The sequence below is a fragment of the Dinoponera quadriceps genome, unplaced genomic scaffold, assembly GCF_001313825.1.
Source record: "Dinoponera quadriceps isolate SergipeBrazil2010 unplaced genomic scaffold, ASM131382v1 scaffold1352, whole genome shotgun sequence".
Classification (NCBI taxonomy): domain Eukaryota; kingdom Metazoa; phylum Arthropoda; class Insecta; order Hymenoptera; family Formicidae; genus Dinoponera; species Dinoponera quadriceps.
The window spans coordinates 1,397,230-1,424,801 of NW_014555567.1; the positions used below are offsets into that span (position 1 = coordinate 1,397,230).

Here is a 27,572-nt window from a genome sequence, read left to right on the forward strand (position 1 = left end):
AATCTTGCTATATTCAACGCACGATAGGATCATTAATCGCGCTCGCCGATCCCCGACTTAACGAGGTCCGCGGTGCAATTTTTGCACGAACGAATAGACACGCTTCGCCTAGAAGGATACTTACATACCTCGGTTCCCAAGCGGGGTATACTTGGGCGAATCGCGTGCGGAATAATTGTTACGCCGTTCTTTATACCTTCGGGCATGCCGTGATTGGCCGAGGCGGATAATCGGGCCGGGGCCCGACCGCGTTGCGGGGACCCAGTCACCGAAGATCCGGCCCCGTTCGTCGCGACGCAAAACGACGTGGAAACGTACGTTCCGGAAGAACACGCCGATGTTACCATTGTCGTTCTCCCCGCACTCGACCGCCATTTGATGTACGCGTGAGTCTCTCTGTTCTCCCGTCTCTCTAATGTTTGACGCGTCTATCTATCCATCTGTCTCTTCTCGACAACGAAGCGATCACACTGATAAGAGCCTTCGTACACTTACGTGTACTTATGCGCCCACTTATGTGGGATATGACGTAAACGTCCCCATCTATCCATTCAGCACCAACGTTTCTGCGTGTCGTGCACGTTAGCTCGGCCGCTTTTCTTTTTTCTGCACAAGAAAGACGGAAATCTGTCGGCACTCTGACGAAAACAACAACAAGGGTACATCAGCGAGATGCTTATCGCGCGAAATGTTGATCTTTCCTCCGTTTATCATGCACGTATGCGCGATCGAACCTTATAGTCGTCGCGAAAACAGATTCGAGCACTTTCTTTCTCTGTCTGTCTCTCTCCCCCCCCCCCCCNCCCCCCCCCCTCTCACTCCTCCACTCAATGGTCCTCCGGTTGATCGGCTTTGATAAACTTTACGTTGATTCCCGGTACCGATGTACATCCAGCGTCGCTTTGACGAGGGGCTGCGATGTTCGCCGACGCGTAAAATCAGGGGCGATTAGTTGGAATGCACACAATTAGCGCTGCAGTCGCCCGGCGCGGTATTACATTCCGCGCGACACGCGTAGGCGGACAGTCGGATGGTACTTTTTGTTTGCGCCGATCTAATATCCGGTATTGGCAGCTTAGATGTTCGCATTTAATTACGCCACGGACACGGCAGATCTTCAGTTTGCGAAATCAATTCAAGGGGCTGAGTAGGTTCAATCGGCCGAAAGTGTACGCGGCGGCGCGCGACCGAGCTTCGTGTTTCATTACTCGAGAGATAATTCCACTTTCTGACCACTGAATATTACCGATATGTCTCGATATTGCCGTTCGTTTTTTTATTCCTCCTAGCGACAAGGGTGACCCGAAATATGATATATTTTCCATGTCGGGCGATACCGAGAGAGTAATGGATTTCGTATTATCGCGAAATTACGAGTACCCCGGGCGGAAATTAACCGTGATTATTGCACTTTGGACGTTGGCTCTCGAGCGTGCGTATCCGGCAAACAGATCCTTAACGAGAGTTTGAGAAATGTTACGCCGATCGGGGTTAATCGGGGGCGAACCGACTCATCTTAGACAGATGTCGGAACCAACCGCAAAGTTGAAAGGGCCGTTATCCCTTCATTACTTCGTGCGGCTAATCTCAGATTTCTCCAAGTCGATAGGAAAACGGCCGTTTCGCCGCGTTCAGCCTAATTCGTAATAATCGTCAAGAGGCCTCGCGTAAAGCGACGTAAGTAACATCGATTAATGAATCTAATCACTTCAGAGCGCGAGATCATGAATGATGATTGATAATTTTCTTTTTCTTCGTTTGCCGAGGAATCCACGAATAAATGATTGCAAACGCCGAAATCCACTCGACGCTGAAGCAATTTTCTTCCGCGTCCTTTTGTCCTCGGCCACTTATACCGTTCTCAATTACGATCGATCGCTTCAATCGGCCGTTTGCCAATCGCGAAGCGTCTATCCGTTAAAGGCGCGTGCAAAATCGCGAAATCGGCCGTGTTCGAAAGCAAAGGGCACCGCTTGTCGCAACCGATACCGGTTGACATCTGTGGCATCGAATTCAACGAGCCACAAAAAAATATCTTCCGCCCGTAGACACCAATAAGAGCGCGGACGAGCCGTTCCCTCGTTTAGCGTCCGTGCAACTTCTCGCAGTCGACGGCGCGCAAAATGTCCCCCGGCCTTTGATGTCGAACATTACGGAATACGGAGGATCCCGCGTTGATGGAGAATTCGGCGCCCTACCTTACCCCCCCCTCCCCCGGTGACCACTTGTAAATCGTCGCGCTCGTCTCACCCCTTTCGCGCTTTCGAGTTCGCGCGCAAAGAGAGAAAACACTCCTCGGCGTGGTTCTCGCACTTCAACGGGTGATAGCGGCAAGAACACCGCCGCGTCACGAGGTGACCCACTCTCCTCCCCTCACCTCCTCGCTCCCTCGTGAGATGGTGAGACCGGGAAACAATTAAGGGAAGGCGAGGCGCAGTGTCGCCTTGTATGATAATGCGTTGTAACCTCGGTATAGGAAAAACGATATGGTAAAGGAAGAGGAGGATTACACGGCGCTGGAGGAGCGCACGAAACGGGATTGCCAAGATATACGGTTAGGAGAGGAGGCGGAAGGGGGCGGAAGGGTGCGGCTAGAAGAGAATACGAAGCGGAGGACCGCGGTGGCTGACACGGAGGAAGGGGGGGTTAGCGGAGGTCGCGGTTCTTACTTTGCATTCTTTTGTGTGCCCTCCTGAGTCCTCCTCCATCCGCCCCCGCCGCTACCCTCGGTCGTCCTCCTACCTCTTGAAGCTTGAACTAACGCCCGAGGTTTTAATGCACTTGTCTACTCCACATACCGTTCATAAAGACACATATGCCGTCTGTTGAACAAGCGGGCAGGAGAACCGCGCGGTCTTGGAAAGTGGAATGAGAGCAGGACGGAGGAACGTGGGAGGCTAGGGGTGGGTTAGTAGTGGAAGAGCGAGATAGAGAAAGGGAGAACGCGGCAAAGGCCGAGAGAGAAAGAGAGAGGAAGTGCCGGTGAAGAATGGCGGTGAGCGTAACGATATGAAATGCATTTTAAATTCTAAGTATCGACCACGTCGCGAGAAAGATCTCGACTCCTCGCTTGCATAATCCCGCGAGAAAGACGAGAATTGTGGCGAAAGCCGGGAAAAGGAGAGAGAGAGAGAGAGGGGGGGGGGAGATAGCAGGCGACGATCTTGTGATTTTTGCATGAACACGGACGGTCGCAGAACCACTGTCCTGCTCCCGGAGAGTTATGACAGACGTTACCTAATATTCAACGCGCGCTGTTATCATTTCGCGTATTATATATTCATATCGTCTTTCGCGCGCTCCGTGTATTCAGATCGGGAAGAGACCAAAAGCTCTCGCACAATATTTTTCGTCATAAATGAGCCCGGTATTAGTGACGAACGTAGAATCTATACGGGAGCATTGGAAATTCGGAAAGTTATCTTACAAAATACAGACCGAACGTCGAAAATAGATTCAAGGTGATGAAATAATAAAGTGACGAACGAACGGCGAGTGCGCGGCGAAATAGGATTTCAAACGTGAGAACTACCCGAGTCGAAATATTGGTTCATTAACTCTGTCAAAATTCTGTCGAACTTAAAGAACCAAACGGAGAATCTCGAAACATAACATCGTACAGGCTGTACAGGCTATTGCCTTACCTTAATGTTACAAGTTTTTACTTAGTGCCGTTTTTTCATGTTGAAGTTTATTTTAGAATTATTTAATATTCAACCGTATCTCTCAGTTTATGTGTGATTATTCTTTATTCTAAAATCCGATATGTGTAATTTATTTAATCGCAAATATAGTATATGAAATATACGCAAATATTAAACAACTAATATGGGGATATAAAACTTTCTTTGTTCAGAATTATAATTATTATTTTCTTATTGACATTGGAAACTAAAATTTGAAGATTCAAAATTAAAAATTAATGTTTACAAAATTTTTACTACGTACTAAAATTGTTATTCATAAGTACGGCTTAATTATGATTTATTTATGATTTTTTTGAGAGTTTAATTAATTATAGATTCATATTCACGAACCATTGTTTGGCTGTTTGTATCAGTATTTCTTATTATATGAAATAAATAGAAATCGAGGAATAATTAGACATTCATAAAGCTATTTGTTAAGTGATAACAAACTATGAATGCGAATTTCGACTTGAGTATCATCTTATTGTTAGTAAGTAAAAACGTCCTTTGAAAATCTTTCGCATAACCAATGATTTCACGCACCTGGAAATATATTATGTATCCCTGGCCGCGTCCTGATATCCTGCTTTCTCCGTCCCAGCTTCCTGCTCCTGCTCTATCATGATCCTCACTCCGGATACTCACTCGTGGCACTAGCACTGACATTTCCGTAGGCACGATTCGATCAAAGAAACGTTAACGCCGTGCCAACGCGGGAGCCCGATTAAATATTTCAATAGTCGAGGAAATGTTTATCGCACGATTTTATCACATTTTTATCGATTCATTCTAATCACACGACGAGAATGATATAATTAACGCATCCGTACACGTACTACGCGATGTGCGATTCGTGCCCCGATTCGACACGTAATACATAACATTCGGTTAAGTACGTCACGCACGAGTGACATTCAAATTCGACCGTCTTGAAGATCCGCAGTATTTTGATTGTTTTGACACTCTCGCGTGCCGCGTACTTCTCTGTGGATCGGTTATCACGTCTCGTGCCGGCGAGCGGCTAGCATACCACTACGTGTTTGGTGTGTCGTTTACAAAATTTCTCCATCGGACGATTAAAATATTTCGGTGTCAGTTAATATGCGTTTCTTCGATCGAATCACATCTACGCGAGTGTTAGTGCAACGAGCGAGTTTCCGGAGTGCTACGGCGAAGCAGCCGGTAGCAGGATGTTGGAACCGGAAGTCAGGACGGAGCACCGAGGACGCGGAAATATGAATGGTACGCCACATATTTCCAGGTGTGTGAAATTGTTTATTAGATATCTGATGTGAACGGTTATTCGGCGAATTTTGAATATAAGAAAATACTCGAGTTGAAATTTAGACCGGCATCCATAGTGTCTGTCATCATTTAACAAATAATTATTGCTTTACGAATCACTAATTACTCATCCGTACCTGTGTTTATTTCATAGAACAAGAAGTATTGATCCAAATATCCAAACAACAGTCCACGCGGATATGAATCTGTAATTAATTATACTCTCAAACAAAGATCGTAAATAATTTACAATTATGAATGCCGGCCTCAAAATCTAATATAAATTTCGCAAGTGCTAATTTGTGCGTTTAATAATGCTTTGTGCCATAAGTCCGATTTTGTTCATCTCTGCCAATGCCTTCTTTTCATTTCTATTTAGTCTTGTTTTTGTGTGGAATCCAAATGTAAATTTCTATTGGCAAACTATTGATAAATCATTTAATATTTGCTTATCTTATGTACTGTACATATTTGTAGCTGAGTCAATTATATGATTAATACATCGCTAATTAAAAGTAAGGATCAAGATTAAGTGCAGAATATAAAACGTTGGGAGTTACAAATAAACATTAAGTAATTCCGAAATATCTGTGTAGCTTCTTTAAACCTCAACTTGCAGAAAATAACAATAAGCAAACATTCACAGCGTCAAGATAAGACAATAGCTTGTACGGTATTATATTTCGAGTCTCTGCAGCGGATTTCCAAGTTCAATGGAATTTGCAAAATTAATACAGATTCAAAATTTCGATTCGGGTATCTATCTCGCATGACCGTGAAATATGCACGGAAAAAATAGCAAAATGAGATGAAACTACATTGAGTGTTTACTGTATTTACGCCCTAATAATCGTTCCTTATCACGAAAGGCGATGACGTATTCCGCTTGCTTTACCTACAATTCGCGAAATGATATTGCACGAGTGATAATCTGTAAGCGCGTTTCAACTGCGTGCCAGCTCGTCTCGAACCTCACACTAACGAAAGGTGCGGGTCGAAATGAAAGTATGATACTTTTTTACGATCAATCGAGCAGACGGCTCTCGATATATTGTACATTCGATAGTATGGAGATGATAGTGACACGATAAGCCCGTAATAATTGTTCCGTAACAAATAGAACACTGTGTTACGCGCGCGTGATCTACGTAATCGTCAATTGACGTGGAAATAAATTAACGAGCGACGAGTGTCCTGCATTTTCCGAACGCTCGATCGCTCAATCTCAACGAGAAACTTACCTCTTGCGTCCCAGTATCCGCGCACCAACCAGCTCTCTACTACGGCGTCATTCGTCAATCTAAACAAACGAAACGAACCTTCAGAAATCCGACATTCGTATTTTCTCTCTCTCTCTCTCTCTCTCCCTAACGAACGGTACGCCGAGCTTTTCCTTCTTATTTATATTCTTTCTCGCCTGCTACAATCACAGTTACGCTACGACCACGTTATCGCGAGTGATACGCCCGCGGGAGTGCGCGCGCGTTGCAGGCAGGCAATTTTGCCGTTTCTCGCGGGCTCTCGCGCGTATAATGCGACGCGGGGTCGAAGGTGTACCGCAAGTACGCCGATTCAGGCAGCGCGCGCGTGGGAGATGCCGGGAGGTCCTTTCAGACGGAGGAAAAAGAAAGCGGGCGCTAATAAATTCGCGCTTCATTCATTCGCGCCCGGCGGGAGACTCTCCTTCGAGATGTAATTGGCACATCTTCGCGCGACGTGCCGCGACAATACGGCTTTTAATTAGTATGCGTCCATGTACCCGACCGATTCCTCTCCTCCGACTGCGACACCCCTCGCCGCCAGCCTTCCGCGCGCATAGACGACGACGACGGTGGCGAACACACGTGGTCGATTTCACGCACACTGGCGCGACGCACGCACGCACGCAGCGGGGTGCAGCAGCGAACCGTGCGCGTTTATGTCGGCGCATCACACGCCGCTGCACCGCAGAAGTGTCAATACGTGGGTGCGTGTACGCGCGCGTTGAGCGAGCTCGCGTGCACCGGTTTGCATTACGGCGGATACTCGAGCACGTAAGGCGTTCCTGCGGTATAAAGAGCGTCGGCATAACGATATAATTCGATGCCGCGTTTATTTTCCGCTCGTAAACCGCCCGCTCTCTCTCTCTCTCTCTCTCGTGAGGAAAACGTTTACTGTCTGTCTGTCGATAGCCCGTCGCGATTTACGATGATCTCTTCCTTAAATGAAAGTCCGATCGGCGCGCGGGCAGATGGTCGCGACATCGTAATTTCAGGTGTCACTCGCGGAGTGCAGGCGCGGCTCGTTCGCGCGTAACACCTCGGAGCCGTAAATCTCGGCGGAGGAGATAAGTGTCAGGACTTAACGATGAAATATTGAGCTTGACCGGTGAACGTATTGAAGAAATGGACGTTTGAATTTGCTAATAATTTTCTTATAGACTCGCCGGTAATTTTGCGCGTGCATTGATTTCAACGGTAGATACGCCTCCAGCTGTCACCGACTTTTAAACTTTGACGTTCGTCAGCGACAGACCGTCGCGGCAGTGTCGTCGTTGTCGGCAACGGCGATATGCATAACTCAGGGACACGACGACGAAATGATAAGTTTGCGCGAAGAGAGCACAAAGTAGGATATGCCACCGAAATGAGTGTCTGATGACGGTGCGTAGATTACGACGCGCGCGCGAATGATATTCTTCCGTTGCTGTGAAACAATCGCGGGTGCGCGAGTGCATCGATGAAATCGCGGGTTCCTTTATTTTCCAGCTAAGGCCACGCATTCAGATGCGTTCACTCCCACGCTTTAAGGCCTGAAAACTTTATCGTCGAGCGCAATCGCGCAGATATGACGCGCCGGCATGACGCGTTAACGCGATACGTCGATTCGCAATTACCGTGCGAGCCTCCACTCGTATTCTCGAGACAATTGTAGGGGGTGACGAAGGACACCAATTGCTGCTGAGCCAGCGACAGAAAGCTGCACGATTTCCGGGATGTGCGTTAATATCTGACATTAGATCGAGTGTCGCTCACGAACGCGCGTGATTACGCGTGACCGTGCAGAAGAGGGGAAGCAGTAAGGGAGACGAGAGAGGGGCAAGAGAAGATACACGGGAAAGTTATGAACATTTTTTTTTCACGTCGAGAGAACGCCAAACGAAAATAATATCTACTGTAATTGCACGAATACCTCGACGAATATCTCGAAATTGCTTCGTGAAATGAAAAATCTATGTGACTTCGAGAGTGTCGGAAACAAGAGACATCGTGGGATCTCTTCACCCCGTAATTAATGCGCGGAGTCGCAATGCAAGGTAGCGTCGAATTTTACGCTCGACGCAAGACATATCGACGATACATCCGCGAGGCGGAAGGGCAACCAGCGGCGTAAAATTCGCCCGACCTATCTTTAATGCGACTTCCGCTAAACGTTCGAATACACCTCCGTGTGTGAACCCGACGCAATTACGTATCACCGGCATTTATAAACGTATTATAATTTCATTCAGCCTGATGGCGGAGAGAACGAAGAGCTAAATATGCAATGAAACGTTTTACATTCATTACGTCCTATCGAAATACTATTTTAATTGCGGTAACATGCGCGCGCGAGCGCTTGCGCGATATACGCGTCGGACACACGACGGCAGTTTAAAACGGCCGATCGAAAAGTCGAGTTATATCCGATTTCGAAGCGCGCGCGATCTGTGTCAATGCCACGATTTACCGTTGCGAGCCTTTCGGGAATTGAACGAATATTGAAATTGCGGGAAACGCACAGAACTTTTGCATAATGAGCTGGCGGCTCACGCCGTCACACGGACGCGCACGCACACCGCGCCCCCGGTGCCGGCGCGTACATGAATATTTTCATTTGATTGCGTTAATTAAACTCGCGCTGCCAGGCGATGACCTTTGAAGTTCAGCGGCACGCGGCACGCATACACCAATTACCGATATTATTAATTGCAATGTGCTGCCCATTTTCGGAAGTCATTGAGTCCACGTAGCGATTCACGACTCTTGCGCGTTTCGTTCTTCGACGGAAGAAAGAACGTAGAAGTGCGAGTAATATGAAACATCAACATTTCTAGCCCGTTAGACATTACAACGTAGCGGGTAACGGCGGAATTATTACTCACAGAACCCCTGACCTAACTTACAAAGCAACAGTTTAGCACGAGATTGCAATAATGTATACGTCCAATTTTACATTCTCTGCGTTTCGCTACTTTCATCGGGTAAGTTTTTCAACTTTTATTTAATAGTCAATCTGTTCCTAACAGATTCTGAATCGCTTTTCATTGCATGTAAAGTTACGATATAGCTTTAATGTAATCTACTCTGCAAGTGTCATATGGTATATTTCCATTGTATACGATAAAAAAGTAAAATGACGATGTCGAGTATTACGGAATAGTCCATATATTACTTGTCACTTTGTATAAGTATTGCGTATTATATTCTATTAATTATTTCTTTCAGAGAAATGCCAAAAAAGCCGGTAGGTAACGTCGTTAAAAGACGTAAATGGTAGGATGGAACTAATATGATGTTACATACATTTATATGACACTGTTACATTTTTATAATAGAAAGTATAAAAATACAAGTATATAATAGGTTATAATATAATAAATATACCATGTAATAATTATTATAGACAACTCAATTATTAATATTCATCGAAATACGAGAAAAGTTACTTTCTCACAATATAAATGAGATATTCCGTTTTACTCAACTTGTTCCATATTACCCTTCTAAGATCTACACCTTCAGAAAGATTGATATAACATTAAACTTACTATAGATAAACGAAATCCGTTAGAAACACACTTGGTTATAAAAATACTTGACGTTAAAACTCAGTGAAAACTAATTTCAGCTATCTTTAATAGTTTTCGATTTATCTGAAAAAACCTTAGGGTATTCCATAATACCCGCACTTTCTCTATCTCTTTTTCGAAGATGGCGTTCCGTCGACCGGTGAAATCGCGTCGAAAGTATCGCCGCTCCAATACGAGTTTTCGAATAACATGTACGACGCCAATTAGTACTAGGAAACCGGTTGCTCTATCGTATCGCGCGTTGCATACTTTGCGTTAATAATAACCGCATTCTTAATCGTTTTGCGTGTTTTGCGGTTTGGTTACATCGATACGTATTACATCCGATGTACGTATCAGCGCGAGCAATTGTGAAATTGTTGGCGCGATGATGCGATACCTTGCGCATGTACTGCCTTGGGAGTCCGTCGCGGTTTTTGCGGCCTGATTTTCATCGGATGTCGCAAGAAAGCAAAGAGAGATTTAACGGGGGAATTCCTCGGCACGTTCTCGATAAGGCCGACCGCGAGATGCCGGAAATCGTTGCGAATGTACCTTTTTACAGCCGCGAGAACGCGCACCGATATAATTTCATCACCTTCTTCGCGAACTACAATATCGCTCGTGCTACGCAAACGGAAAATTAATTTTATATCGTATGGTCAGTGGTAAAAAGGTTTCCTTTATAACAAATCTCGAAACGTATTCCGTGTCCAATGGGAGAATTTATTCTTTAGTAATTCTCAGCGGATATATTTTCCTGTCGGAGTGCGTTGCGAAATTCATGAAAAAAAGTGTCGCACACGTTTTTGTGACTGACCATACACATGCCGATTCGCGCGTACATAATGACGTAACTCGCGTCGAGACGATCGAACAGAATCGCGTTTCCGTGGTGACGGTGGTGAATATTTTTTCGTCAACCGGAGAGACGTCAAGTCCCAAGGCTGGTAACGGTGCGAATTAACCTCTCGAATAATTCGCGGACGACACACCCTCCCGCACGCGGGTTAACGATTTTCGAGGCACTCGCCGTCGTGTCCCGTTTCGCGTCTACACGAGCGATCCGCCAACCACCGCCGTTAGGGCGAAGCACTTACAGTACAATGAGTATGCAAATAGACCGGCATTCGGCTACATTTGTTTCAACGAGAGCTTAGGAACGCCGTCTCGCGAGTTTCTTCGCAAGGGCGACAAGGGTGTGGATGGGGGGAGTGTGCCATAAAAGTCCGCCCCGTGTTCCCAAATCTTTACAAAGCGAAGAGAGTTACTTTTCACCGTGGCGCGTTTTTATTGCTCGTTACTTTCGCCCGCATCGCTCGACATTGCACTCGCCGTTTTCGTTCGCTTACGTAGACTACGAGTGAGCAGCTACTTTCCTGCTCAAATATACATCGATCGCGCGAAAGTTTCTCGCTTTCCCTCGCCTTCTCCTTCTTTACCGCAAGCAGCAACGCGGCCTGATTAGATCAAGGTTCTTTCCTTCCAAGTCCCTAGCACACTTGAACAGTTCGTCCGCGCCAAGTTGAAACTTTGCGAACTTTATTCCGCACGCATTCTACTTCGTTACTTCTCGGGTGCGCGCGCGTCCCGGGAGATTAGGCTCGACGATTCCAGGCCTGACGAAAGTTTGCTCGCGGCCGTCACATAAAGCGATGACGACAATGACGTCTTAACGCGCCACTCGCGACGTGGCAGTTGGCGAAACTTGGCGAATTCTGACAACGTTCCGCGCCGTTTGGGAATGCTTACACAGCGTTATTCCCCAACACTTGCCGGGACATAATCCATAATAATAGCGGGCTAGACTCCTAAAGCCCCGATGCAATGCCGACTTGTTTGGAGTTCGGCCCAATCGCCGCTCGATCCAGGCTTCGAATGCAGCCAGTTCGATTCTCGAACGATCCTCGAATGATCCTCGAGTATCGCGCTCCAGTTGGGAAACGCTGTGTAATCAGAGCTCTTCGTCTACATGCGATGCTCCGCTAATGACGCGAGCGATTAAGCCCGGCCGATGACAATCCACTCTCGACTCGAAGGCCGTTTCTTTTTTTATTTCACGGCAGTTACGCCAGAGCCACATAATGGCGCTCATCGCCTCCGGCTAATTCTATTTACTTATTTTGTTTCGCGCGCTCGCACGGAGATAATGCCCCCCCGCGACCGCCGATTCCAGGCGTTGCGAAGTGCCGTCAACGTACTCTCGCTCATTGCGCCCTTTACGGCGCTTATTAAACGGTAATTTAGATTGCTTCGGTCTCTTAGACAGCTTTCGGCATCGATCCCACATCCGTGCGCATTCTGGCAGTTCTACGGCGTCTGCGGTGGCTGTGAGATATGCGTTCCGACACCTCCTCATTACGTACGTCGAGATGCGTATACATCCAGCGAAAGACAAATGCAAATTTCCGCTGTTACATTTTGGAAAATGTGTATGTCGGTGACAAATCCGAGCAGTTTCCGGCTGATTCGCTCGTAAGGCTTATTAGATGGCTTTAAAGAAAGTTCGTTCGCACATTTAGATGCGAATGCATCACACGTTCGTTGTTCGCTAAGTGTACCCGCACCTTTACGGACCTCACTCGTGTGCAGATGTAGATAGAAAGATCGTCCCATTTCCTAGACATAGTGAGATCGAAAATTGGATACATAATTTTTTAATATTCGTGCACCATGATTGCTGCTTCGGAGCATCTTTGCTGGTTCCCAGAGTAATCAGCCGAATATTCCGAAATGATACTCCAAATTCGAAATTTCCGATATCGCTGTACCTAGGAAATGAGATAAGCTTTCTGTCTACTATTGCGGAACATCACCTCATCGTTCTTCGATCCTTTCGCGTCGTGCAATTTTCAAAGATACGCGTCGACTGTATCCGCGGGATAAATAATTTCCCCAGACGCGATATCTTACGCGAACGATACGAGAACGCTAGCTCGGGTGTCATTTGACACGTGACAGACCCGAATGTACTTGAAGACGAGAGGTGGGAACTCCCGGCCGGAAACCGAGACGCAAGTTCCGCGCGCAAGGACGGATGCGAACTTTGAAATCCGGTAGGCCCCGCTGAATTCGTAATCGCGTAATCCTGAGATTTCATTAAACCAAATATCCGAGTTCTCTGTCGTCGGGGCTTAAGCGCGCTCCCTAACCGAGAAAAAGTTACGCGAGATTCGGTACATCCGGGAGAGAGAGAGATCTCTCCCTTTATCCCCGCGGCAAATTAACTTTAGCAAAATTAATTAAGAACTGGAGTGCGGTTTAACAACGCCAAGATCGCCCGTAATGGAGACACGAACTTTAATCCCGGTTCGATGAACCCGGGCAAGTAAGTAAGCTAATCAGGCAAGTTGCTCCCGCCCTTTCTGCGATGTTTCCGCGACGAGGAGAATTGATTTCTCACGACACACGCGCGATATGTATCACTCTCCGCCGCCATTGACGCCGGGGCGGTTGCGCAAGGGCGTAATCAAATAGCAAAAAGCGTCCTTTCTCCCGAGCATCTTATCCCGGGCCTGCCTCGATCGCTCTCGCTCGTGGCTGAAGGGAGAAACGCGCGTGAAAGACTCGCTGTCAAAATCGTCTGACGCGCGCCTCGTCGTCGGTGTGCGTGAACGTGTCAATCCGGCGGACGTGGCGCGCACGATTCGATCGGCCGTTAACGAATCCGCGGATCCCGACGTTAAGGAGCAGCGCATCACACGTGGGAAAGCGACGTCCATTCTTTCGACGACAATACAGCCATTTGATAAAAGTCACTCGATCCCCCTTTCGCCGCGAACAAATATTGGAAGGAGAGCGCTCGCGATAAGCGTGAAACTCTGAATTCGAAGCTGTCGTAGATTACGGACGCGCGTGTACGCGCGAGCGCGTATTGCCGTGTGGGTGTGTACACTTACTGCGTTGCTTTACGAGGCAGATGTTGATAACGCGCGACAGCGACAGAGAGAGAGAGGGACAGTGACAGCTGCCCCGTATTGTTCGACACGTTCGTTGATTATAGGTCAAAGGCCTCTCACGAAGGATCAAAGAATCGTACCAAGCGCGGTCGAAATCTACCCCGCGAAATAACGGACCGGTCCCTTTGCGCGCGCGTTCCTTCCTTGCCAAAATCCAATTCCGGAATCTGCAGGCGGGTAGGCACGGTACCGAAAATCTATCGCTCCGTCCGTTATTTCGCAGTTAGGCGCAGCCCACACGTATACATCGGCGGATGCGTATTTACTTAATTGTTTTCCGATAATTGAAAGACGGCGAGATTTGTGGAGTTTCCATCTGTCGCGGTGAGCGAGCGGCCAAACTGTTCGGACTAAACGAATTCAATCTTACTCGATGTCCGGAGGGAGAATAGCTAAGACCACCGTTCGCGTTATCGGTATTCGCTGATAAACCGTGCTTTTTTCTCTCTCATTAAGGAACAACCTTCGCGGACGATCGTTTATTTCGGTACCGCGGCGGCAGCTCGGCGCACATAATGACGCGCTAAACTACCTTAATGCGAGCGCTCGTCTCGTTCAACGATCTGCATTAAGACGCGCGCACACTTGAGACAAGCAGTCGCGCCGCTGCGACGTTTCGATCAGCCGAACATTTGTTTTACAACCGTGCGAAGTTTCCCACGCCGAGATTGAATTATTCGTCGAAATCTGAAAGAACAATTCAATCTTGGCTCGGAAAACTTACAACAGTTGCAAAATTTCAATGTTCTGCTGTATCCTCGCAGCCAGTTTAACAATACGTCGGGTTTTTTTTTCTCGAGCGTGATAGTTAGCGGAACGTTTCTCCGCCAACGTAATTTCAGTCGCTCGCACACACCGACGACCCGTTCCGTTTTCTCACTGTGCGACGAGGCTCGGCTAAACACGACTAATTGAGGAGGTTTCACGCAGTAGCGATACGGCGCGGTGTCTCGCGCGAGGAAGATGTAATCTAAAATAAAAGTCAGCGGGAAAATGCGGGGGGAGAACAGGCGAAAATATTCGCGAAAGCGGTAAACGTCGGCGATTGGCCGAGCGAAAGCTGAAAATCCCGCGGAGACGACTTGTAATCGGCGTTATTTCGCGCCGGCGGTGTATTACGGCTCAAGTAATAACCGTTTAATCTTACCGCATCGCGAATCGGTGCTCTCCCTTCGGCTATCGATTGCGCGACAAACAGCCGTGTCGTTTAAATAGTCATACCATTTAAAATCTCGTTATTACGGCATGCTTGGTGATAAACGGACTCAATTTCGTGATCTATATCCGTTTTCGTCGGATCACTAAAGCAAACGTTCGCGCGCGCGGACGTCAACGGACACGACGTTTATTTCATTCGTCCGTATCGTGCGCGACAACGGAAAAGAATAAATGACAAATAAGAGCGTGACGTCTCGAGAATCCACAAACGCGGCGAGAGGAAGAGAGAGAGAGACCGGCGCCGGATAAAGTGTCCGCAATTTTTCAGCAAGCGCATTCGCGAGCGAGATATGTCTCTCGCTCTTTCGTACATCTTGTCGTATTTGCGCTCCGAGAGGTTCACGAACCTTAAATTGATTCTTTGAAAAATTCACAGATAAATGGTGGATCGAGGCAACGGTTTAAGATTGCTAAAAATAAAGGGTCGGAAAATACCGGCCCTATTAGATGAGCGCAATCTCGATGCATTATCGGACAGTCAGCGGCATGTTCTTGGTGAGAGAAAATAGAGTGGATATAAACGCGACGTTGGAAATGAAGACCGCGGCTCCCGACGGAAGCGACGTGCGATAAAATCCACGCGATCGCACGCGAGAGCGCGTAGCCCTACGCGAAACGCTGATCGTTACGCACAATTTCACGTTAGCACGTACAACATTGCACTTGGCGAAGCAACGAAATCTCATGTTTGACCCGTCGCATCCTTGGATGCGGTACGCCTCACTTTGGTGTAGCCAAACACCGTGTGAAATAAAACATAAATTGACGTTTAGGATTCGGGGACTGTGAAGGGTCGCGAGCTTCCGCCGTTCCGGGAATCGTGCTGCGAGAGCTCTCGAAATTCGAGTGCAACGGCACGGTTACATCGTTGTCGCGCGCGACGAAAGCTCGCGCTAAACTTAGGGATGAGACGTGGGAAAAGGTGTGCACATGGGGGAAAAATCGAAATAAATGAAATGCAACAGAAAGCAAAAAAAGCATAAATTGTATTTCGTAACAATGATATGAGCGAACGAAAGCGAAACACTGGTAGCACACACCGCATAAGCCGCGCATTGACAATCGCGATGAATAATGGAGGGGTCAATTAAATCTCAATTAAACACCACCGGATAATACGAATCGCGGCTCTTTTCAGCGTCACCCCACCGGCGAGAGAGAGAGAGTTGGTTTTTTAAACATCACCGACGCGCGCGTTCACCCGCTTCGGAAATCAGCATGCCATCTAGCGCGCGCGCGCGCTCACACGGTCGGTCACACACATTTTATACACCTCATAAAGAATAGCGCATTAAAATTACGTTGATGGGCCTCGAAAATATGATTTCCACTCGGCGCCCATCGATAACCTCGCCATTCGACCGAATCAAATTTCATCCCGACACTTGGCGATACCGATACCGCGCGCGCGCGTATTATATTCCGTATCGAATTATCCGCTAATTTAATATCACGTTGTCGTCCTAATTTAAAGCCGCATCCATCATTAATCACGGACCCGCCCGCGACTCGAAACTAAATCAGGGAACCGCGAAGTTACGTTCGCGTTACAACGGGAGTCGTGAGCGCGTCACGTACGCATTACAGCCCGCGATCGTAGCGAGCACGCAACGCCGACGACCTTCTCGCCGGTTTAATTCGGCGAAAGGGAGGAAGAAACACCGGGGCGTAGGAAAGAAACGACCCGCGCGTTTCGTTCTGTGTAACTTTTCGGATCTCCCGCTTCCAGCTTCTCGCATGACCAAAACGACGTATCACCGCGATCGGTATCGCCAAGCGCCGTTGTTGATACGTAGCAATCGCTCTCTCTCTCTCTCTCTCTCTCTCGTTAATATCCGTATTATCGGTGTGAATGCACAATAGCGACCGCGAATCGACGACGAGCTCGGTCGTCTGGTCGACACGCGGAACAGCACACGTGAAATCACTGTCGATCGCTTAGTACGCAGACACAATATAAGGAGGGTTCACCGGTGCCACGTAACTTTACCTTGTCTGCGATGCGACCACGTTATCCCGGAGATAAACACACGTGTCACACTGAGTCACGAACGGCGTGTCGAAGGACGATCGTGTATAAATCGATACGGGAAGTAGCAACCGCGGATTCGTCGGGCGAACACGAATGTCCCCTCGAAGAGCGAAAGACGAAGGTGGACCGACACTCCGGGTGATCGACCTGTAGCACTGTAGTCCACCTATAATAGTTCACTGGTCGGTGATTTTGCGAAATATAAATGCGGCGGTGACACTGTCTTCCGCGTAACGAGTCCCTTCGCCGTCATCACCACCAGCGAGCACTCTCTGTCCGTGTTGGCCGCTGTCCCTCTCTAAGCGACTACGAACGAACTCGAGACTCCGCGAGGTCCACCGTTCGCGCGCACCTCGACGCCGTTTGGTCCTTCGTGTCCTTAGGACGTATATCCGCGTGCGTGTACACACGTGCATGTAAGCCGGATGCCTGGGTATACGTGGATCCGTGCGGCCAGTTTCCCCGGTGTGTGTATCAGGTGTGCGCGCGCGCGCGACGGTAGTCTCATGGGTCGGTGTGCGTGTGTCGGTGTTGCGCGTGTATACGTGTGTATGTTTTTGCGGCGTGTGCGTGTAGTGTGTGTGTATGTGTATGTGTGGGTGGGATAGCGGTGCGCGCGTCTATACCGGTGGGTATATTACAAGGTGTACGCGTCTTAAGTGATTTCGGCCTCGCTGGTCAGCCCCGGCAGCTCCGTATGATGAGGCCGCCGCTTTGCTACTGACAGACCTAAAGACCACCCTAACCCTGCAGTCGGGGACGAGGGGTTCCCCACCCCCGTCGTGAGCGGACGAGAGAGAGACCACCCTCCCCCGCCAGGGACCAGGGCGAATAAGCAACCCTTAGCACCCGATGCCACCTCCACGGCGGCGGCGCAAACGCACTCCTGCCTCCGAGGGTAGTCTTATCCCCACCGACTCTTTCGTAGGAGCGAGAACNCGCACGCTACCGCCGACGCCGCCGTCGACGCCGCCGCCACCGTTTCAACCCCTCCAACGCGAGCTCGACGCCGAGGAGGAATCCCTTCCAGAGACGCGAAACCCCTTCTTCTCGTCTCGTACGGCTTCTACGAGGAGAGGAGAGTCGTCTTAAGATAAAAACACGGACGATCGGGTTTTGCAGTTAACCCACTCACCCTCTACCCCCTCTACGCGCGCGTCCTTTCCATCCCCTCGTCGTACTACCCCCGATCCACCGATGTATCCCCCTACTCCTTGCGAGCAAGCAAGCAGCCTCGAGTCACCCCAACCCTTTCCTCCAACCGCCCCCGTCCGCCACGCTGCCTCCGCGGATCTCTCCACGACTCGACGAAACTTTCGATTCTTTCGGGGGCAACCTTCACAATCCCCCACCCCCTCCATTTTTTCCTCTCTTCACCGACCGATACATCGCGTGCCGACCCGTTCGACGTTATCATACCGTTCACCCTCGGAGCACACATATCCCCCACCCCTCGCCCGGCGTTCCCACTGCGAGAGACAACAACGGGACCGACCTCGTGGTTTTTTACAGGGGCAGAGGGGAAAGGCTGGCCGTATATATTGTTGTCATTTTTTTGAACGGTTTCAGGCGCATCGATCTTCGACGACTATACGTCCCGTCCTGGTTACGCGTCAATGTGACGCGCCGACAAGATCACTTTCGCCGCGTTTCTTTCCGGGATGAACTCCGCGACCTAGCGCGTTACTTTCAACGATATCTCGCCGCTAACGAACGGAGCTCTTCTTTCAGATGGGACAGTGGTGATCTAACCAAGTCTCTCGCGAAGCAACAATAAGTTCGCCTTTTTACCTTTCCGCAACGGATGTGCCTTTCTCGAACGCTTCGTCATTCTTTCGTCGCGGAGAATCGGAGAACGAGCGATATTTTCGTATCTGCCGCGTTTATATTGGAAAAAAATCCATCCGGAAAGATACAAATGGAATTTTAAGGTTGAGTGGAAAGTGCACACACATAGGTAATGAGATACGTTCGTATTGCATGATGCAATAGCTGAAATCGAGACACGAAAAACTGTGACAGACGTGATATAAATGAGTCATCTTAAACGTAATGCGCCAAATGGGAGTGCAATTAATACTGAGAATATAAAAGCATATCTTCCGGGCGTGTATGAACGTCATTCGCCGTGGTCGATCTATGAGCAATTTTTGTAAGATTACGTTTCATCTGGACGTTTCTCTAGGGAAATCTCTCAAAAGGGGGGTAAAATCACCGTATTCTGCGTGAAGTTTCATGTGTAGGTTGATATAATGCTTATCTGTAAATGCGAGTTTCTCGTAAAATACGAGGTGGAGGATGCTTTTTATAAATAATATATTGATAAAAAGGCACTCGTAGATTCTCAAAGCCATTCGTGCCATGTTGCTTTATGGTCAACAAAAGTTTGCAGAATACACCGACCGTATCCTTCTTTTGATTATTTGTAACTGCAAAAATGAACGCAATTTTGGCAAACTCGGAAAATTTGAATCGGGGATATATGAAAAGTTACATACAAAGTAACAATCACTTCAATATCGCTGTATATTAATTCGTGTATCGAGGAGACGCTTCTCAAGGAAGTACTTCTCAGAAATTGTGTATTGTTTCATTTAAAAAAATAAGAAAGAAAAATAGACATGTATGTCGAATGTACTTCAATAACATTCAATCGCGCGACCGATGCGCATAAAACGTTCGCGTATCGAAGAGACGCTTTTCAAGGAAGTGCTTCTTTAGAAAAACTTTGAAATATTTGGTGATCAAATAGCTACAACGATTAAATAGTTACTGCTAGTAAAGCAAACGGTGATAAGATACATGCGATGAAATGGAAACAACACGAATACTTATTCAGAGAGAAATTTTGAAAGCAGCAGAGGGAGAAAAGGGAGACCTAAAATTCCGCGAGGCAATTTAATCACACGACTCAAAACTGCATCATATAGAAAGTTGGAATGAAGAACGCTCTGTTTTAATCAAACTAATTTCCCTCTCTTGAGTGTGACTACGAACGCGATCACGGAAATTCTTTCTGATAACCGAGAGTTATGCTTGAACGGTACGTAGTCGATCGGACACAAGAACGCGCTTTCGACCTGCGACGCGCTATCGCGAAAGTTTTTTCGCGCCTGGCCCTTTGACCACGGGATCGTATCGATTTAAATGGCTGAACGAGTATAATCGTTTAGGGTTTACTCGGAGTTTTAGAAAACTGATATCAATTTCAAGTTGGTTTATAGCCTATAGGGGCTGGCTCGCGTAGTACGCGCGTGATCGAAAAGGGCCGAATGGCAAAGTATTCCGGCCGAAAAGCTGCAAACAACGTTCGGAATATTGCGCGCGTAACAATCGCGTGCAATTCGTCCGAACTTGAGATACGAAGAGACTTCAGACGTCGTAACAGGTCGACGTTCTAAAATCTACGAGGGATACGTCCACACGAAACCACCCCCGCAGTGGTGAGAGTCGCTAGGGTGGCGGATGTATCGAAACAAATTTTTATGCGGGTCAAGCTTTTCTGCGCTTTTCGAAGCCGCCACCCCCACCCCTGGATGTATACCCCACTACCGATCGACACTCATTTATACTTTTACCACCACCCCACCACCCCCACCGTGGGGATTGTTTATGACACGATTCGTTTGATTATTAGCTGTTTATACGCGACCATCGATCGAACCGCTAACTGCACGCGGCATTCCGACAGCAAAACAGTTGCGCCGCGCGCTTTATTGCAACCCTTCCGCTCCAAATTCGAGTTTTTTTCTTCGTTGTTTTTTTCCGGTTTTTTCTTCTTCAAGCGTGTTAACCCTAAAACCGGTGAAACTGGTTCTACTGGACTCTTCGTCGGACCTGGCTGCTCCTGCCGGTGACTTCAGTTCTACACGAACGGCAGTACGACCAAGATGTTAAAAGTGCTATCCGGATACGTCATTGCTCTGCGTACCTGACCGTGCAACCCGTTTTCGGCATCGCTACAGATCACAATTTCAAGTGTACGCTAAAAAAAAGTTGGATTTCCAAGGCTTGTCTGAAGTTCGAAGTTATAGTGTTCGTCTACGCGAATCTGCCGCACGATTATCAACGAAAACGGAGTGATTAACCGTCACTTTACGACACCGATCGCGAATTCTTTTTGCCAACAGCTTACGCTTTTTCTATGAGTTTTATTCCACCGAGTACTTGTTCATTCGCCACCGTAGAAACGAAACGCTTTTATGACGCGTGTTATCCGACTAAAATACTTTCGGATCGATGTAAAAATGCTTTAATCGGCGAATCAGGACACGCGGTTTATAATTTTTTCTCGTTTAGACTTTGTATTTCGGAACATCAGCACTGATTACGGTATTAATGTTGCCGCGTTACGAGTTATTTGCGCGTTTTGATTTATATCTCGTTCGGGAATGGCTTCAATTAAATTTATGTCGTCGATTGAAAAACGAAGTCGCGCTTTACGCTGTCTTGTTTTGTCGCGGGTTAAACGGCTGCCGTCGGAACAATGTTTGACGTCTTGGCTTTTCCGGCTGACAGCAGTCGGCCGTATCTACTGTCGACGAAGACGCTCGTAATAAATTTTGCCGAATTATCACGCGTTTGAAATATCCTTTTATTTTTCTATACTTCGGTGTTAGAATACGGTACTTTGGATACTTTATAGCTCGTCGCGTCCATTACACGAAATTTACTATTACTTTTTTTTTCCCTACAATTTAAATGTATCGACCCAATCTTTTATTCATCGCTAGACATTTATATTCACGTTTCTCATCAACGCAACATTTATGTGATTTTTATATTACACGTAAATCTGTCGAGGCGTGGTCTTTTAACGGCGGAATTTTTTACATTGCACAAAGATGTTACGTTGTCGTTTTTGATTTCAGAAGCATTATATAATTCGGATGGAAATCTGAATATAAGACGCTGTAACACGACTCGCACGTAATAGGTCACATTTTTTCCACTCGAATCTTTTTTCAGTTGCCAATTGGATTTCACACAGATGGCGCGTGGTTTATCGATATTTTAGCGCACCGATCGCGCGATCGAACGCAGGTTTAATTTCGATTGAAATATATTCGACATATAAGTACACCGACGCGTCTACTTTTCCTTGTTTTTTTTCTTTCAACGGAACGAAACACAATTTCATTTTGTAATTGTCGCGACTGCGTTACGCGATGCATTTTATACTGATGTGATTAAGCGACGCGGATCCACTTTGTCCCGTTAAGTAGGTAATTATATGCACCACCATCTCGTCGTACTTTAGAATCGCCAAGATTCAGATCTTGTTAACACTGCGGTATTATGAGCGCCGTTTTGAAACGCGAATCCATTTTATACGAATTATTCCTCGACGTTAGCACAGTCAACACACAAACACCACACACCCGTCACCGTTGGCATCACCACACGATCGAGAATTCTTCCTTCGCGCGGAGTGTAACTACTCTAAGGAGAAACAGTCGGTGCATCACGGACGTCGTAAGAGGTGAAGGATAAGCAGTGCTTCGCTCGTTAGCGAGAGATACGTCGTTCCTTTTTTTTTTTTTCTTTTTCAAAGTTATGTTCGTAACGTGCCTCTCTACTGGAGGAAGGCAAGTGACAATCATAAGGCCGCTTAATTGTACGTACAAGTGAGTGCTTGTATGTACTCGGCTATTTAGAGAGAGAGAGAGAGAGAGATCGCGCGCTGAACCCACGCCTCGTGTCAAAGGGCAAACGTCAAAGTCGTTATGCAGTCCTGTTTATATGTTCGCGCCGCGACAATTTCTCCGCGTGTCTCTCGTATCGGCAAAATAGCGCGTACCGCAAAAGCGGAAAGCCCTCTCGTGCGGAAAGATACGTAAGATCCGTCCAAGTTTCGGCGTTGCCTTCGTTGACTCGCGTAATTCCGCTGTAATGAGATAGGCCCGATCGTCACAAGTGCCGCTTCGCGCGCTCGCGAGATCGAGCGAAGAGAAGCGGGACGGAAGATTGGAAAGGGGGGAAAGGAACCGGGGGTTGTTCTCGCTGAGGTCGATCTCGTGAGGACTCACCTGTTTGTCGCGCCGATCCCAGGTAGACGAGTTCGGAGGACGGGTAAGAAGACGTTCACAATATCGGCGCACTCGAAGCCGGCAGGACGATCCTCTTCGTTCCTCTCTCACTGCGAGCTCCCGCGCGAGCTCTTAACATCACAGTATCTACAACGTCGGAGCCGCGTTAAAAAAGTCCTCCTCCGGCACCTTTCCTCTCTTTCCGCGAGTTTCTTTCGGTTCTTCTTATTGGGAAAAAGAAAACGAAAGCGAAAGAAAGAAAGAAAGACGTTTCCCTTTTCTTCGAAATATATTTGAAACAAATCGTTCCTTCTTCTCGTCCTTTTCTCGGCTCGCGCGCGCGGCCCCGGTGTCTCTTTTTGCGTGGGGGCTCCCGGCCTGACGAACGTGGCCGATCAGCGCGCGGGTAGAGAGAGCTTGGGCTGCGTGGCGGAGCGCGAACTTTCGGGCTTGCGGGCGCACTGGCGCACACGGCACACTCGCACCGCGTAGGCGGAGAGAGGAGAAGCTCCGGCGGATGCTGTAAGCCGAAGGGAGAGAACTACGCGCGCCGGCCAGCGGCGGAGCAAGCCGGTGGCCCCTCTTGGCCGCTTGCCCCGTACGGTGGCGCCTCTACCGTGCGCACTCGCAACCACCCAATTGCTCTCCTAGGCGCGCTCACACGAGCGACGAGGACGGCGGACGGACGAGAGATCGGGTGGGAAACGAACGAGAAAGAAGATCCGCGCGCTGGCCGGAGCCCCGACGAAGGGTTGAAGGGGGTTGCTGTGAGAGACGACGCACCGGCGGAGAGACGGAGAAAAGTGCTACGGGAGCAGGACCGCCCCTTGGCGCTGGATACGCGGCAACCGACTGCCTCGAGCGGTAAAATTGAAGATTTATGCGAGACGCCGTTTACGTCGATTAACGCTACGCTATGCTGCCCCCGCCTGTAACTTATTTAAGGATCGCGCGCGCGTTTTTCACGCCGACCGCCCCATTACGTCCCGAACGATCCATCGATTTCGTCGGAGGACGATTTCATTCAGAGCAAGGCTCGTCGCACACTCCATCTTTATCATTTCGCGTTGCTTTCTTATCAGCCGGAACGAGAGTATTCAACGCTGAGTGTGCGACACGGATTTCGTTGGAACGACGCTGGATGGGCATCCGGCGAAAGTAGAATATCGGCCGAACGAAAAGGGCATCCTTACCCGGGGCGACGGTAGTCTCGCGAGCGGTCCTGAACGAGTCCGGAGAAAGACGATAGCAGCGGGAGAATCGGCGGTGCGACGAGGAAGATCTCGATCGTGTAAGCTCGCGACGGAATCGTCGTTGGTGGGTGTACGGGGTGGCCGGGGTCGGAAAGGGGTGAGGGAGGGAAAAGGACGGCGCGACGGGGATGTACGTCGGCGAACGATACGAGCGCCACCGAACTCGTCCGAGACGCGCTGGACAGCGATCAAAAGAGGAAGACGGAGCTTGCGGAGGCCGCGGAGAGGGCGAAAGAGAGAAAAGTACGGTGGGGTGTAGGGCGACGGAAGAGACAGCGGGGGTGCGAGAGAGAAGGAGGGAGAGAAAGAGAGGGGCGAAGAGACGGAAGGGGTGAGAGAGAGAGAGAAAGGAGCTCGCGCTGCAAGCTGACCACGCGCTCTTACCCTCTGGCTGAAGGTGTACACGGAGAAGGAGGGTCAGACGCGGCGAGCCACGGGTGCGAGAGTGAGCGACCGAGTTTTATCACACCGACGGCAGCCGCGCGACAGTGTGAGCCGTGCGGATACCACGAGGTGTAACATCGGTATTTCCGAGCGGCGACGGTGTGCGTTCGTCGTATCGGCGAGATCACCGGCGGATTTAAATAAACGCCGGCGATCCGAGCGATCTTAAACAGATCTCAACCTGCGTCCCCTTGTTTTTCGTTTTCGCGGTTAAGCGAAAAAGCGAGAGAATGAAAAATCGAGGATCTCGACGCGATCTCGCCGCGAGATTCAGATCGTCGGTAACGCGAAACTCTCTCGACACCGATCCTCCTTCTTTCTTTCGTTTTTTTTTTTTTTTCAACCACAACACACACCCGGAGCATTACCAAGTTTTCGCGTAATTAAGCGTGAATAAACAAGCGAACGGACCTATAATTTAGTCGGTCACTCTCCGACAGGACGAAAGCGGTGTGTGGGAAAGACGGTGAGCGAGCTCGGTCATGCGCGATCGCCGGCAAAAGAGAGGCTCGCTACCCTTTCGATACGCGAAACGAGGACACGCGCAACCTCACCGACTAGCCCGCGCGCTTGTATCGCGGCCCGATGGGGTGGCGGTGCGCTCGTGGTGGTGAAGCGCCGGCTGCCTGTGTTGGTGCCCCGAAGAAAAATCGCCGCGAGTCTGTGGACTCCTGTACGTGCGTACTAAGGGGTTGAGCGCGGTCTGTGGTAGTGAAAGGGTTGCTGGACAGTGGCGAGCTCTTGCTTAGGTGGCCGACGGCGGAACTAACGAGAAAAGGGGTTGGAATCTACCACCTTTGCTCTAATGATCGTGCACTATACGCCGTGTACTCTCGCTTCCCCCGTTCGTATCTGTCGTCGCGACAGACATCGCTCGCGGGAGACGCGACACGTTCGTCACTTTCGTGGATTTTTGCGCATCCGCGCCTCGCCGGGATGATTTATGGAAGAAGTTTATAACGATTATAAGGCACACAATCGCGCGCGCGGCTCTGACAATCCCGCGCGTAAAAGTATATTTCACGGAGCTTAATGCAAAGCGACATAAATAATGAAGAGTCCGTAATAATATCTCTAATTAAAAGCCGAAAGCTTTTTCTTGTATTTTCGAATTATGCGGGGAATATATATAACTCGGTGCATATAAAGCCTGCTTAAATCTCTCGCGCCGCGTGTTATGCATGTCAAACATCGAAATTAATATCGCAAATAAAGAGAGGGCTTTAAACGCGAGAGGAGAACGCGGCAATCTCGATCGGCATGCGATTCGGCCGGGCGAGCGCGCGCGCGCGGTCAATCGCGAATGACACATTTCCGCGGGAAGATCGATGTTGAGGGGAAACGCGATGGGAGACAGCGTGAGACGCGATTTTTACAGGCCTGCATCTCGGCACGGTTGCAGCACTTTTTGCATTCGCGCCCCGAACCGGTTTACTCCAACCTCGAAAAACTCACTTACCCAATCATACCCCAATCTACCGCTGGCTCAGCGACGGCGCGTGCAAAACTCTCGATCAACCGCCAGTATTTTTATCCCCCGCAGTTTTTAAGGTCACTTGTTGCTTCTTACTATGCTAGTGCCGTGCGGAAAGAATCTCGACGCCCTCTTCGCGAAAACCATCGCAAGCGCGCTATCCTTCTACCTCCCGTTCTTGCTTCCGCTCTCTCGTTTTGCCCCCGCAGCGCGATGTACCGATAATACGGATACAAATGACCGAAGGCGATGCGCTGGTAATTATAATTTTTTTTTTTTTTTTTTTTTTAAAAAAACCGCGCGCGCGGCTGCAAATCGAGTTAAAGTACGATCGCGATTACAATAATTAGATTCGATATCGAATACAAATATCTCAGCCGCGCGAAGGGGCAGGTTTCATTAAAACCACGCATCGCTTTATATTAACAAAATATTCCAGAGAAGAAGATATCGTCGCCCCTCTCTCTCTCTCTCTCGCGCGCGTTACATAAAAGCTCTACAATCAACTTGACATTGGCCAATGATTCCTCATCCTTCTTCTTTCCGCGCGATTCGAAAGAGCCTAATTACGGGAAAATTTATTTATTCTATTGCATCGTGCGGTTCACGCATCAATTACGACAAGAACATCTGCATCGGGAAAAGTCGAAGCGCGTTGGGAGGGTTTTCCGCGCGCGCGGCATTTAGCGTATATTAACGAGGAAATCGAGCCGGGCAGCGCGCGCTCGTTAGCCTGCTGTAATAATCGCGTCTATATTTGGCAAAAGAAGAGAACGAGTGAAGCGAACCGGTTATAATCGGTGCAACAGCGCCGCTCGTTCGCTCGCTCGCGCGCGCACACACTTTTAATCGACGAAACTTCCTTCCGTATTGCGCCTTGCCGCGGCGCGTGTTTTTCTCAATGCAATCGCGATGTTTGCATTCCCGGCGCGCTGTTGCTCGGCGAGCTTCCTTGGCGCGCGGCACGCACCCCTCACCCAGTTTCACCCCTTCGCGCCTTCGCTGCAGCTGCGCACGATATCCGATCAGTGGCCGGTATTTTTATTCGTAGATTTTAAGGTCACTTGTTGCTTGTTTAGTTATGTCGGCGTACACACGCGCCGTCAACACACAGGCACCACGGATCGGCTACCGCACGGGAGAGCACACGCGCGCGCACGAGCGAGCGAGCGAATGTGTGCGCTCATGGGCGTCCGCTCTGGTGTATCGTAATGCACGTGGACAAAGCAATCCGCCGACATGTGTTGAGGATGCTACATGTACGCGCGGGATTGTGTACGTGGCATCGGACCGATAGGTGGACGCCCTGTCGATTTCATTTCCCCCCATCGGGCCGCCGCTCGCTCGGGCGAGGGGGGTGCCGGCGGGGTTGAGCGTTCC

General features: G+C 48.9%; 1 protein-coding gene across 1 annotated transcript in view; it reads right to left on the reverse strand.

Annotated features, from left to right (window-relative positions):
• Window positions 1-26,185, reverse strand: part of LOC106744667 — an 87,762-nt gene extending 61,577 nt beyond the window's left edge. The window contains exons 1-3 of the mRNA XM_014619598.1: window positions 26,178-26,185; window positions 23,022-23,123; window positions 6,215-6,273 (exon numbers count right to left, since the gene is read on the reverse strand). Coding sequence (XP_014475084.1) covers window positions 6,215-6,273; window positions 23,022-23,123; window positions 26,178-26,185 — 169 coding nt within the window. The remainder of the gene's footprint in view (window positions 1-6,214; window positions 6,274-23,021; window positions 23,124-26,177) is intronic.
• Between the last annotated feature and the right edge of the window lie 1,387 nt (window positions 26,186-27,572).